At 40.2% G+C, this 14,922-nt stretch overlaps 1 protein-coding gene across 2 annotated transcripts in view; it reads left to right on the top strand.

The window, feature by feature from the left end:
- TENT4A (terminal nucleotidyltransferase 4A) overlaps positions 1-14,922 on the top strand; it is a 41,012-nt gene that overhangs the window by 18,551 nt on the left and 7,539 nt on the right. For both annotated transcript variants that reach the window (XM_053249033.1, XM_053249032.1), the window contains exons 5-10: positions 4,178-4,285; positions 7,433-7,561; positions 8,283-8,496; positions 10,334-10,460; positions 11,922-12,022; positions 13,722-13,888. In XM_053249033.1, coding sequence (XP_053105008.1) covers positions 4,178-4,285; positions 7,433-7,561; positions 8,283-8,496; positions 10,334-10,460; positions 11,922-12,022; positions 13,722-13,888 — 846 coding nt within the window. The remainder of the gene's footprint in view (positions 1-4,177; positions 4,286-7,432; positions 7,562-8,282; positions 8,497-10,333; positions 10,461-11,921; positions 12,023-13,721; positions 13,889-14,922) is intronic.

Below are 14,922 nucleotides of genomic sequence, written 5' to 3'. Positions count from 1 at the left end.
CAGTCAGTCACTTGAACTCTCAGTAAACAGATACATATGCTGTTTTTAGACTAGAGCATTGCTGTAATTGAGGAGATGGTGTTTGATACCCTAATCTTAAACACATTTAGTTGGAAGTAAATGCCATGAACGGACTCGTATCATATTCTTGATGATAATGATGGCTTATATGTGCAAGACCTCAAATCTAGGATCTTATATTAAGAAACCTGGCTACATTTTTGCTACTTCCAACTGTTGTTGAAACTCTGGTCCTGCTATATATATAGGAAAACCTCGGTATTCACGGGGGTTCCATTCTTGGCTAGTGTTGTGGATACTGGAACTGCTAATACCGAGGCATTGGGGCAATGGGAATCTGGGGTTAAGTTCCATAGGGCTGGGAAAATGGGCTAAAAACAAGGGGGGGGGAGCAAAATAAAGTGCCCTGCTGTGCTCCACAGGTCCTCCATGTTCCAGCAATGCTCCCCAGAGAAAGAATTGTCCAGAAATTGTTGGGAGTTTGGCAGGGTTTTTAAAAAATGAGCCATAAAATGACTCCTGATCTCTGGCAGTCTCAAAATGGTGACTGAAAATGACTTATGAGGTCATTTCTGGCCACCCATAGATATGCAGATCCCCCCGCCCGGTTTGTGTGTAAGGTGCCTATTACCCAGCCATGGATACTCGAAACCACGAGTGCTGGACCCGCGATTAATGAGATCCTGTATTCTGGAGAGTGTTTAAAAAGTACATTATTATCTTATTATATTAGCTGCCAGAGAAGAGCCTTGTGAAACCTCAGGCCCTTTCTTTCTCCTCCCACCCTTAGTAACAGAAACAGAATATGTTATGCAATAAAGCAAATACAGAGTACAGGTGTTCAGTTTGCAGAATGTATACACATTACAAGTCAGCTTCTTCTAGAATAGACACAACCATTAATTTAAGTGCCATAGCTCCACCACCAAAGTAGTTCCTGGAGTTGTGGAGTACGTGTCTGTCTATCAGCAACTAAATGCTCACAAAGTCACAGTACATCCATTGCATTTTATGTGGCAATTTTCTCTAAAGTTGCTACTAAAATAGTTGTATTTTCACATAAAAATGTTAATCGGTTGCCATCTCACCAGAATACACATAGGTGATAACTTTATCAAAACTTACAACAAAACTACAAAAGGAACCCCAGCGTTGCTGGAAAATCAGCCGCCTTATTTGGTGGGCTGAGTGGAAAAGATTAGGGCACAGGATTAGAATTTTAAAGGAGATTTGAGTTTACATGGCATTAAAAGTAATAAAGAAAAAGTTCAAAACATGGTTCCAAAGCCATGGACATAGAAAATGCAAGAACACTAGGCATTGTCATTTGCTGTTTGGAGATGTTAGGTAAACAGTTTTTTATTTTTTTCCAAGACAGTCTGTTTCTTTACCCCATTCCTAAAGATGGAGACTGGCAGATAGTGTCTCAAAGGGGCAAGAAGAAGCAGAAAATCAGCCCATGGTAGATAAACCCCTACCCAGACACTTTAGACCAAAAGTAAACTTGGGGGAAAAGCTGTCTTCTAGTCTGCATAACCATTAAAATGAAACTTGTTTAATCACTGATAAGGTGATTAAAATGTCATCCTTTTAACACTGGGTTGTCAGTCACTGCATGCTCCAAGAGAGGGCCAATCAAATTTGAGCAGGCTGGTTCCTGTAGTCCAAGTAGCTGTCAATCAAGCCCTAGTTCTGGTCTTGTCTTGCTCCAGACTGGCAGCATTTGGAAAGAGTTCTCTCCTTCAACTTGTTCTGTTTATGCTTCTCACAGGCTAGTTCTGTTGTTCCCTTTTCTGCCCCTTTTCTTTTCTCTGTGTGCCAGGCAGGGAAGGGAATTGGCCATATTTTTGCCTTAAAAGGAAAAAAAATTAGTTATTGGCCCTGATTGCTCCACTTATGGAAGATTTTTTTCGTTTGTCATACATCATTTTTCACTTGTCATAGACATGCAGACTAGTGGATTTCTTGAACTCTGCTCTCCAGGAAATCGGTAATATGAAATCGGTAATAAAACCACCCATCACCAACTGAGAAACAGCAAATGGTGGGGGAACATGAGAATCGGAATGGAAAAGATGATGTTTGCTTTGTTGAGCTGATCAACCTCCCTTTTTCCATGGCTTAGGTAGGAGAGGAAATAGTTTTGTCCAACCATCACATAGATAGGAGAGATTGACAGGCTCCTCATTTTTTCACTCTTCCCCCAAACTTTGCCCAGTATTAGAGAGAGAGGCAAAAGGCTAGGATCAAGGCATTATGCTTTTAGCATGCAGGAAGCAAATGTGTTTCCTTTGTCATGGTCTCTGTTGTGCCTGTGCAGAGATCAGTCCCTTCAAAAGCCTGAGGAGAGAGGTTTTTGGTGGTATCCCTGCCCCGTTTTGTATCTGTATTGAGACTGTCCCACTCAGTCCCTTCAGTTTTCACCAACTGCTGCAGAGTTTGCGTTGCTTCGAGCCTCTGGAGGAAAGGCGGAGTGGGGGGCGGGGGAGAGGAGAAATTCTTGGTTTTCATTGTTTGTCCCAGGAAAGTACTCATGTTTATTTACTCTTTGTTCTACCTTTATCGTCTTCTTGTATTCTGCCTCTTGCTTAGGGTTTTTCTTGATAGCCTGCCCCTGACCCTCTATTCTCCCAATGGTTTATGGCAAGTGAGGTCCAGTGGGCCCTCAAATTTTTTTCATCTCTGTGCAGAATGAGTTTTGTTCTGGGCGGCAGTATCAAGGCAGTGTGTGTGCATGTGCATTCAGAATGGGGCCTTCCTGATTCAACCTGAGTGGGATCTAGAATGAACTAAGCGGACATCCAAAAACTTGGGAGCTCGCGCACATATGCATGCCTTAGAGGGAACAGTGGTGAGGTCTAGTTTAAATTCTGCTTTTCTTGCACAGCCAAAGTACCCACCTCAGACAGACACTCTTAAGTGCCTATCATGTTTGGGAAAAGGACATAGAGTAGAGGCTGCTTCATGTGTCAAGGCTTTACTTGCCAAGTCCGTAGTAATTAGGCTTCGCACCTCTGATGTTTACTTTGGGAAAGAGTACTGCTTGCTCAACCCTGTGCACCTGTGGGGATAACCAATACTGGGTAGTCATTACAGCTTCCCTTGAAATGGCATCAGACTTGCCATTCCAGCCAATGCCCTCGGCCTCAGCAGCCTCTGAAACCATTCTATGAGATTCCCCAATTGGCTCCCTCTTTGATCTCCAGGATGGAACTGTGCCAGCTGCCATTACTGCATAGCATTGCTTTCGCTTCCACTGCGACTGCGGCTAATCCCACAGTTACTCAGCCCAAGAGTAAGGCTTCTCCTGATGCATTGGGCACAGAGCCTGCCAAAAAGAATAATCAGCAGTTCCTAAAGGCCGCGGGAACTCCTAAACACCCGTCTCCCGAACTGGAGCTGTCGCAGGAATCAGCATTGGGAATCCCTTTTGATTATGAGCTCCTAGAGCCAGATCTCTACCCCAAGGCTGATCTCGAGGAGGAAGACTTTGATCTTTGGCCCAGAGGCAGAGACTTATTCCAAGATGTGGAGCACGAGGAGTGTGAGCACGTGGAAATTAGAGAGAATGGGGGGCGCAGAGATCAGTGTTACAGGATGTGCTGAACTTGCCTGTGCACTGAGGATAGCACTGGGCTATCTTCAAAACTGTGCAACAGAGACTGAGGCTACTTGTGACTCTCATTTTCTACTTTGATAGTGCTACCAGCGGTCAAAAGAATGACATTTTGGGTTGCATACGCAACTGTCATATTCTTGTGCTATGATCAGTACAGCATAGTGTTAAGAGGCTGCAAATGTGTGTATAATTGCTATCAGTTTGACAAAATAGGCAGTTGAGCTAGGAAGAAATGAGGGCAGCAGCATTGGCATGAAAAGGGAAGGAATGAGCAATACAATATGAATGGAGCAGGGAATGGACAGCCATCTCCAAACGGTTACTTATAAGGTACCTCTAGATCAATGTGAAATTTGCTCACTATATATCATTTGTGCGTACATGCAATGTTTAAATTGCCCTAATGAGTTGTGCTTGGATATCTTTAGTATCGGAAGCAAATGGGTGAATTAGTGACTGGATGAGCTGATTGATCAACTACTGAAAAATGTCTGATTTGTTGGGTAGTTTGAGTGACTGGTTTGATTATTTTTGCAGGTACCAATAATAAAGCTAACTGACCAGGAAACAGAAGTGAAAGTTGACATTAGTTTTAATGTGGAAACTGGTGTGAAGGCAGCTCGTCTTATCAAAGACTACATGAAGGTACTGTTGCATAATTTAAAAAATTGATGTAGCCTGAACTTTCCAATGTTTTGCAAATGTAGAGGTTTTCCACACAATCAAAAACTGTGTTCTAACCAGGTTTGGGAGCGGTGTGTGCTCCCAGTTTTCAGTTGTGCAGAAGCAAGGTAAGAGGAAAACCTGGGTAGGAATGATTGTGTGGAAGCAAGGTAGGAGGAAAACCCGGGTAGCTTTTCTTCCCACCTTGCTTCCGCACAACCGAAAACTGGGAGCGCACACAGCTCCCAAACCTGGGTAGAACACAGTTTTTGATTATGACCTTGTAGACTTGCAATAGTAGAATGTAGCTGGCAGAAGATACCATTATAGCTAAACATAGGTGCATGTTCAATGTCATTTTGAGCACTAGGTAGTAGATATTGATAAATTATACTCCACCTTGTATAAAACAATTTCTTCTGATTTGAAGCTATAGACGAGTTCATTGCTATTCAGCCTATTTCAACTACTCATATTTGTAGGAAAAACAAAACTTTGGCTTTAATCTGAGAGGCATATGACTGAGATGATAGCACGTTTCAAAGCAAAGGGCATACATAGCTCTCCCTGCCTAGACAAACCTACTCATGAAGTCCATGTTTGCAGCTATACACAAGAGGGATATGATTTGTTTAGAGCATTGTGGTTTCATTATCAATTGAAGCAAAAGCTCTCTTTATCCATTCCATTGGCCCTAATACTGGGGGGTCATGCTAGACACTGCCACAAAGACAATTTTCTTTTCACTTGAGAGAAGAAGCGGGATACTTCTTTGATATAGGAGATCCTTCCAGAAAGTCTGGACTTCTCATGTGCCTAGCCCAGTTGCAGGATACAATGATAGCCTATATCAGCTTAGTTTCTTTGGCCAAATTTCATTCTCAACCACTTTGGTGGGTTTCCTTCTGTACTAATTCAAATCTTTCTCAAACAGATCTTTTATCTTGAGCCTCATAGGACTATGTATAGCTTTGCACTGGTGGGTGGATCTGGACCACCTGAGCAGGAGAATGCCACTGAGAACTGCTGTCCATACCTATGGGAGAGTAAACATATACAGGTCATCCTCTCTGAAACATATGTTGGGATTATCTCTGTTTTTGGCCCTATTCTTTTGCTGGAGAAGTTGACCCTTCCTTGCCTTCTGACCAGAAGGGAACCTAACTGTAAATTCAATAATTCTACCCCTGTGGAGCTCTAGCTCAGCTTTTCAGCCTCGGAACCACCCTCACGGCTGCCTCTTTGTCAGCCTTTCCTGTGCTTAGGTCCTTTGTATCTTGCTCTAGTCTCACTTCTGTGGGCTTCTTACATTTTTCTAGCACTTCTCCAGGCCTACCTTCCTGACCTATCCCTTCCTTCACATTCCCTCACTTCTGCCTACTCTGCACCTTTCGTTTAGCTATCCTGGCTCAGGAGTGTCTGCTGCCTTTTTCTTCCATTCAACTTTCCAAGGATTAGCCTTTGCCATGCAGATCCTTCTATCCTTGGGTGTTTGGTTTTAATCCCACCCAAACGGAAAACTTCCTCTTTCCTCATCAGACGGGAATGCATGTAGTCCATCTTATTTCCCCAAGACGTTCAGGGCAGCATTACATGGATTAGTCAATGTTCTCATAGAACCCTGAGGCAGGTTAGGCTATGACTTATCAAAGACTCTCTGGGGAACTTCATGATAGTGGTTTTGGGTTTTTTAATTTTGTTGAAACCGTCAGAAGCACAACACTTTTTAGGACATGACACTGTAGATAGAACAGTTATCTTCAAGCTAACATTATCAGTGCTAGTTCATGAGTTGGGTATAAGACCATCAGTAGCTTAATAACTATTTCACAGATGTTGATGCATCTAGTAAATGCGTCAATATCTAGTGACATGGGTTAATTGGCTTAGATGCCCTACTTAGTAGAAAGAAGTGGCTTTCCCACACTTAGTAGGAGACCATTATGCAAATGTCATATATTTCTGCTTTTACAGTTTCTATGGCATGTTGATCCTTTATTCATGCCATACTATAGATAAGTCAGTACCTTTCTGTCCTTATTACCTTATGTTTGGATTGTTTGGATGATATCATATCATTATTGCTGATTTAATCAGTTTCAACCTGATTAAATATGTCCCTGGTTCTGTGATTTAAATCGGAACATAGGAAGCTGCCATATACTGAGTCAGACCATTGATCAGTATTGTCTACACAGACTGGCAGCGGCTTCTCCAAGGTTGCAGGCAGGAATCTCTCTCAGCCCTATCTTGGAGATGTCAGGGAGGGAACTTAGAACCTAGATGCTCTTCCCAGAGCAGCTCCATCCCCTGAGAGGAATATCTTACAGTGCTTACACAGCAAGTCTCCCATTCATATCCAACCAGGGCAGACCCTGCTTAGCTAAGGCAAAAAGTCATGCCTGCTAACACAAGACTATCTCTCCTCTCCCCTCTTAAGAAAGCGCTGAATTGAATACAAGTAGTATTGTGTATTCTGTTGTTTCAGCCACAAGAGGGCAACATCTTGATATACACAAATGACAAAAAACAACTATTGGTGGTTCAGCTGAAGATTCCAGTACATCTAGACTTCAAAGAAATTCTCCAGTAAGGCCCACATCTGTTCACTCCAGGCATTTGACTGGGCCCAGGAAACTTGGATTGAATAAACTTGTATAGACTCATAGCAGCTTGTCCCACAAAATGGCAGCATTAGGAAAAGATTATTCTTGCTGTGAGCACAATCACAATGGTCTTCCATGACTTTTTGACCCTCCATTATTAAGATGGAATAAATGATAAACATCCAAAGTCTATTGCTTTACATAACTTTAACTGGTGTAACTTTTTTTCCCTAGTATCTGTATCTGTGAATGATTGTATTTTTGGTATTAATAGCCATTCATTATATTTCCACATGTGAAATTCCTCCACATGCGCATAGGTAATAAATATGTAGAAGATTATTCCTCATTTATACAACCAGTATCCTGATAGATATTGTGTGTTCAAGAATATGTGTAAAGGTTAATTCCTCTAACTTCTATTTTGGTATAAAATTCTTTGTACTTCATTGTAAATAATCTTGAGCAGGATGTCTTACTTCCAGGAATGGTCTTATGGGAAACAAACTCTTTTTATTTGCAGAAATACTCGTTGCTGCCTTACTTGATTTTAGTGTTAAAACAGTTCCTCCTTCAAAGGGATTTGAATGAAGTTTTTACTGGTGGAATTAGCTCTTACAGTCTTATTTTAATGGCAATTAGCTTCCTACAGGTAAGTCACTTATCCGTGTTAACTATGGAGAATTCTTTGCAAAAACTGAGAACTGAGAAACTACTCCTGTTCATTTTACCCATGCATGATTCTTTTGCTTCAAAGCTTTTGTATTGGATACAGTTCTCCTATTTATTGTCTACTCCTGCAAGAGCCCTGTTGTATATATAAACAAAAGGCCATATGGAAAAGTGGCCATGGTGATATAGCCACTATGTCAGGTGTGCTAAGGGCCAAGGTACTTTTGCACTGACTAGTCTCCTAGTCATGACATACATTGACAGTTAAACCTCTAATTTAAACAAGTTATATTTTTATAAATTCTTCTCTGACAGTGGAGGGTGAATGCTGTCTGTCTTGATTTCAGAAATTCTACCATGTAAACACAGCATAATATATCTATTTGCCCCATCTTTTCTCCCTCCATGCTAGAAGGTTTTTCTTTCTTAAAGGAATGGGAAATGGAGCCCGGGTCAAATTTAAGCAGTGAAACATAATTTTTTATAAAAGGTACATGAAAGCATTCTACACTGCATTATAGTGGCTGCTGCCATTTTCATAATGTAAGAAGTGGTCTTTAAAAGGCATTAAGATGAAGTTTTTTTTTAATTGATGGTGATTTTGGCCCAGTTCTATTTTTAACAGTTCATTAGGAAGCTGATAGAATATAAATTTTGTCCCCAAAAGAAGACCTTGGTTTTTTGTGTGTTTGTTTTTGCAGTTACACCCAAGAATTGATGCTAGAAGATCAGATGAAAACCTTGGAATGCTTCTAATAGAATTTTTTGAACTCTATGGAAGAAATTTTAATTACTTAAAAACTGGTATAAGAATAAAGAACGGAGGTGCCTATATTGCCAAAGAGGAAATCATGAAAGCCATGACTAATGGATATCGACCATCTATGTTGTGTATTGAAGATCCTCTCTTGCCTGGTGAGATAACACAAGTAACTTATTATTTTTCTGCTAAGAACATAGGTTTAATGTGGAACTCAAAAGTATGTAGTGAAGCATGTCAAAGGGCTTGAAACAATTTTTTATATAGTTATCCAGACATAGCCACTTAACTTCCCTCAGTTTATGCTGTCTTTATATAATCAAGATTTTTATGTGGTAGTCTCTTCTCCCCTGTATCTTCTGTGGGCATCATGTAACACCTAGGAATTAATAGGATGCTATGCAGTGCTGTGTGTTAAGCTGGACTGCTAAATATACATTAGTGGGACAAAAATACACTACAAAAATGTCTGGGACTAGAAATCCTATGTTTACCTTTGTATTTGGCCATATGAATATTCATAAATAGTCTGAGTTAATCAATTTTATGCCCTATTGCCTAACTCTATTGTTTGTAGACCTTCAGACCTAAGCATAACATGTTTGGGGTCTAGAAGCACTTCACAAGAATGAAGAGGGGGTTTCTCAAGTAACCAGTTTCCACAGGATCCCAGGTAGATGAGGCAAGAAGCAATGCATTGATTTCAGCTTAGGATCAGTTTGTGATCCATGCTCTGGACAAAACTGGTGCCCTGTCCACGAGAGCAGCAGAATGTTAAATCTTGTAGACAAGAAAGAAGCTCCAAATTTCCAGGAGCCAAGGCACAACTTAAATGCAGTTTTACATAAAGGAATATAGTTAATTGTAACTGCATACAGAGAGTGAAGCCTTGTTCTCAGTCTGCATCCTGAACTAATGGTCATCATGTGTTGATTGATTCAAGTGGAAATGAGAGATGTAGAGCATTACTAACCTGTATACTAGCCACTGAGTTTCTGTGATCACTTGAGGAAGACAGAACCAAAAGCTATGTGGTTGGGAACTGTTTTTAGGTACAAAGTCAAGCAGATGAATGGAAAAAAGAAAGGTCTGGAAAACAGAAAATAATGCATGTGTTCAAGATCCCTTCTTTAAGATGCAACACTACCCTTAACCTTAAGTGGCGCAGCAGGGAAATGCTTGACTAACAAGCAGAAGGTTGCCAGTTTGAATCCCCACTGATACTATATCGGGCAACAGCGATATAGGAAGATGCTTAAAGGCATTATCTCATACTGTGCTGGAGGAGGCAATGGTAAACTCCTCCTGTATTCTACCAAAGAAAACCACAGGGATCTGTGGTTGCCAGGAATCAAAATTGACTTGACTGCACACTTTACCTTTACCCTACCTTTAATCAGATATTATATTGCTCATTCATAAAGCTGCCTGTACACATGTACATGTTTGTGTGAGTGAAAGTGTATTCATTTTAAAAATGAATCTGGGTACAGCCTCAATTGCAGGGTACAGATAAGTGTATTGCAGTGTATTGGACATGATGTGTAAATAACTGTCTATGGGTACAGATATGTATGTGTATACAGTTTATGTGTGTGGTGAACATAATGTGCAGTTAAGGTTAGTGTGTCTGTGTTGGTCTCCAGCATAGTCTGTCAAACATACCCTGTTTCCCCGAAAGTAAGACCCACCCCGAAAGTAAGACCTAGCAGTAATTTCTGATGTACCGCTGATATGCCCTAGTGCATTTTGGGGGGCTAAAATTACTATAAGACACTGTCTTATTTTCAGGGAAACATGGGTAAATGTGTTGTGGAGTGGATTGTGCACAGTGGCTTGTGTGCAAGGATTAAGTATCTCCTGAAATAAGTGTCACATGCTTCAGGGACTAAGAGTTAAATGTAAAGGCAACATGTTGAATGTATTGTCAACATTTGGCCAAAGTGATAAATGGGTGCAGATGAATATTTTATTTAAATTTTACTATTACAGGAAATGATGTTGGAAGAAGTTGTTACGGTGCCATGCAAGTAAAGCAAGTTTTTGATTATGCCTACATTGTTCTGAGCCATGCAGTGTCACCACTTGCAAGATCATATCCTAATAGAGATTCTGAAAGGTAACCTATTAATATGTCTGTTAATTGCATAGAAAATTTAGGAGGGAAACCCAACTTTTTTGCTCTGTTGATCATTGTTGTGATCAGCCACCCCTACCCAAAAGAGTTAACTGGAAGTGAACCCTGTCCTGACAGACATGCTGATGAACTCCAGGGCTCAGCCAGTCAGCACACCAGGGTTGGTGAGGCCTAGAGAGCCATTGGCAGGAAGAAAGAGTTCTTTGTTAGATAGAAGCTGGCTGGGGTGCAGAGGATGACGTGGCCATGAAGATTGGTTGTGGGAAAATGCCTCTGGGAAGGTCCTGGGAAGTCAAGAGGGCAGGAAGCTTGAATCCTCAACCAGAGTTTGGTGAGATCAAGAAAAGGAAGCCAGGTCTTTGGTTTCGGGAAATTAGTCTAGGGAACAGTTGGCTTAGTCAGATTTTGCATTAGACTTTTGGTTTCTTTGTGTATGTGTGCTTTGTATATCTCTGATACTGTTCTATGATTGCTTAACTGTGCTGTAAGCTTTTAAGTGTGCTTTTGCATTTTCCTACATTCTTGTTCTTTGCAGTTGGGTAACCATGACTTTTAAAGTGTGCCGCCCCAACATCATTCAGGGTGCTTTTTGAAGTATTCTTGTAACCTACTGAATATTTTTACCTGTAACTAAAAGCTGAAAAAGCATCAGATGGAAGCAGTCTGTAGCATTTGAATAAAACTGTTTTTCTTTTTTGTTCTGTTCTTTTATGAGCCTCTCTGAGTGGGTTTTTAACTCAGGAGAAAGGTGGGGCTGAAAGAAGTTTTTACTCTGGTGCAAACACATCTCAGGTGGCCCACAGCTATCAGTTTTCTTACCACATGCAGGCATACACATGGAAGATTTTTGTATTTTTCCGTTAGCAAAAGAAAGAGAGTTTTCCCTGGGAGTGCCACCCCAAGCCGGTTCAAGCTCTGTAATAAAGAGGGGTGGCGGCGACAGCCATTTTTGAACCTACCAAAATTACAGAAGAGTTTTAAGAGAAGCCTAGTCGTGCAGCTCAGCAGGGATGATTCAGCATTTCTTTCCTTCACGTGAGCTTGCTCTGAGACAAAGGCTTAAATCCGCTACAGTCATCTTGATTGATCTCATAACTGATGTTGTCAAAGTGTAGTATGTTATCTGTAAGAACTACATTACTAGCTTAATGTTTCCGATGAAGCTGTCATTTTTGTCCCCATCCCATTGTTTGTAGAGCAGCTTCTCCATTCCATGTTACAAAAAACAGCAATCAATCCCTGTGGAGCTTGTAATGTAGCATAGTGGAGGGGAACAGGTAGTAGCTGTTGAAAAGGATTTTTGAGCATGTACAGGCCTTTCTGCTTACCTAAAGACTCTTTGAATTGTAGTCTCCTTTCTATAAATCACTGTAGGTTGATCTGGGGGGGAATTACTTCAGTGTTTGTGCTTAGATTTCTTACATAAGTCAACATTTATTCCAGTACTTTAGGAAGAATAATCAAAGTGACACAGGAAGTGATTGACTACAGAGCTTGGATTAAAAAGAAATGGGGGAACAAAGCTAATTTGTCACTTGATCTTGGTGAGTAAAGGAGCTGATGATTTCGAACACATTTTTATTACAATGAATTCTTTTTTTAAACACTGTCTCTCTTCAGAAATTGCACTGAACCATGATCAAGAACTGCTTGTATGTCTTTTCCCCTCTGCTCAGAACAAACATCTGAGTGCAATGGTATCCAAAGGCTTAGCAGTGATAACTATGGTTTGTCAGTTCAGACATTATATTGAGCTATGGTATCTGTTTTTGATTTGCCAGGTAGTTCCAAACTCTGGTTTTGTTGGTTCAGACATTAAACCATAGTTAAGCTACCTTAAACATGGTTTGATGTGATCTCTGAATTGAGATGTGACACATGATTCGATTAAGTCAAATAGTAGAAATATGGGAAATGTGTAGTGTTCACTTAGAACTGAGGAAAACTAGGTTTTTAAATTAGAAAATATCACGTTGGTACTCAAAACAAAATTACAAGTTACAAAGAAAAAACACACAAATGTTACCAATCACAATTATTACATTATTAACATTAGGACATTATTTAAAATTTGTACTTTTAATATCTTTTTTTATAATACTCTCTAAAGAAAGGAGAAACTCACAAGCGTGGAATCATCATCCTGTATAATACTATTCCAGTAGTCTCTAAGTAGGCTCCATCTTGCCAGAAATCTGTCTTGCCCCCTTTCTTCCAATGCTTTTTAATAATTTAATTTTATCATCAAGGCAGTATGCCAGACCTTCACAAACCAGTTCTGGAAGTATGGGGCCCTGTGTGATTTCTATTTTGTGGCTATATACACTATAGCCAATGCCAGTAAAGCCAGTATCGGTTATAAATCCACTGTAAGAACTTATTTTGTATAACCAAGTAATATATTATTCCTGGATCTTTGGGAGTATATATCCAGTTATTTCTGTTATTTTCTGTTGGACCTCACTCCAAACACCTTTTATTAATGGGCATTTCCACATCATATGGTATATATCTGTGCCTTCTAATGTACACCAAGCATTGATTTGATTCAAATTTTAAATATGTTTTAATCTAATTGGAATCAAATGAAACTGGACCTTTAAGAAGCTCTCCCTCAATGATATATTCATCAACCTGTTAGGAACATAGGAAGCTGACTGAGTTGGACCATTGGTCTATCTAGCTTAGTATTGCCTACACAGACTGGCAGCGGCTTATCCAGGGTTATAGTCAGGAGTCTCTCTCAGCCGTATCTTGGAGATGCCAGGGAGGGAACTTGCAATCTTCTGCATGCAAGCATACAGGTGCTCTTTCTAGAGCAGCCCCATCCCCTTAGGGAAATATTTTCCAGTGCTCACATGTAGTCTCCCATTCAAATGCAAACCAGGGTACACCCTGATTAGCAAAGGGAACAATTCATGCTTGCTACCACAAGACCAGCTCTCTGTTATTTCTCCAAAGACTTCCCCCACTTTTTCTTTTTTCTTTATTAAAACAAATTTACAGCACTAAACAATATTGATCCAAACACGAACAGCAAAACATAATACGACGAACCCTGATGCATCAATCCATCCAAACTCTAACCCCCAAAGCCATTCCCATTGCTCTTGGGCCAACTCTTCCTCAAGTGCCTATACCATTCCTATACCTATACTATTCCCCTATTTGGCCTTTTAGCAAGGGGTTTGAAAATTGGTGTATTTGCACACAAAGCTAACTGCTAAATGTTTATACTAACAGATATGCAAATGAAAGAGAGAGAACCAATATCTGCATGCAGTGTAACCCAGAACAGAGATGGTGAATCACTATATAACCAGTCTCTGGCTTTGACGTTTACTGGTACGCAGCAGTTGTCATCGGGTTCATCTGCGTCTTCTGTGTCTTCTCTTTCTGGAAGTGATATTGTAAGTCCTTTCCCCCCCTTCCAAGCTACTTTCTACTCATTTGTCTCTAGCTTTGTTCTTAAAGTAAAGATTACAAAACTGTAATATTTCTGTAACACTGATGTAATTGAAACTAATTAAAACTGAACTTTTTTCATTTATATTGATGATTTCTAAAATGTTTAAGGCTTTAAAACCCTAATTTCCTAGAAAAGTAAAATAATTGTTTATAAGTAATGAGGACAAATACTCTGCTGCTTCATGTGTCATTCCTCTTGTCAGTTTCCCAAAACTCAGTACTGGAAAAAAATGTGTTCCCTGGAGCATTCTTGTGATTCATTTCCTATTTCTAAGGATAGCCCAGTAGCCAAAATCAGATTTTGGTTCTACCCTAGCAAAGTGTGGTGCATAATGATTGGAATGACTTTAATATATTTCAGCTATGCTAAGTTCAGATGTGAATGATGCCACCTTGTCAGCCTTGAAGAAACTGATATATTCAAGACTGTGCCTGCCAAAACAGGACAAATGGACTAATTGTTTTATTAAGATGTGTGTGTTCTGCTGGGCATACGAAGCTAAGAGTTTTCAGGATAATCACTTTGCTGTGGTTGCTGTTCTGTTATATGCTGTTCTATTCTGCTTTGGGGCTTGGTCGAAAAATGGCCTAAAATGTAACACACAAGATAAATATTTGCACTGGAATTTTTGCAAAACAAATGCAAGATGATTAAATCGGCAAACATGGAGACTGCAATGAGTTTCTAACTAGAAGAGTCACAATTTATTATTTATTCGATTTCTGTGCTGCCCTTCCAAAAATGGCTCAGGGCGGTTTACACAGAGAAATAACAAACAAATAAGATGGAACCCTGTCCTCAAAGGGCTCACAATCTAAAAAGAAATATAAGATAGACACCAGCAACAGTCACTGGAGGTACTGCACTGGGGGTGGATAGGGCTAGTTACTCTCTCCCTGCTAAATAAAGAGAATCACCACGTTAAGAGGTACCTCTTTGCCAAGTTAGCAGGGGTTAGAAATGTGTTAAAACTGG

This window comes from Hemicordylus capensis, chromosome 4, assembly GCF_027244095.1.
Source record: "Hemicordylus capensis ecotype Gifberg chromosome 4, rHemCap1.1.pri, whole genome shotgun sequence".
Taxonomy (NCBI): Eukaryota; Metazoa; Chordata; class Lepidosauria; order Squamata; family Cordylidae; genus Hemicordylus; species Hemicordylus capensis.
This window is presented reverse-complemented; position numbering and strand designations above follow the sequence as displayed.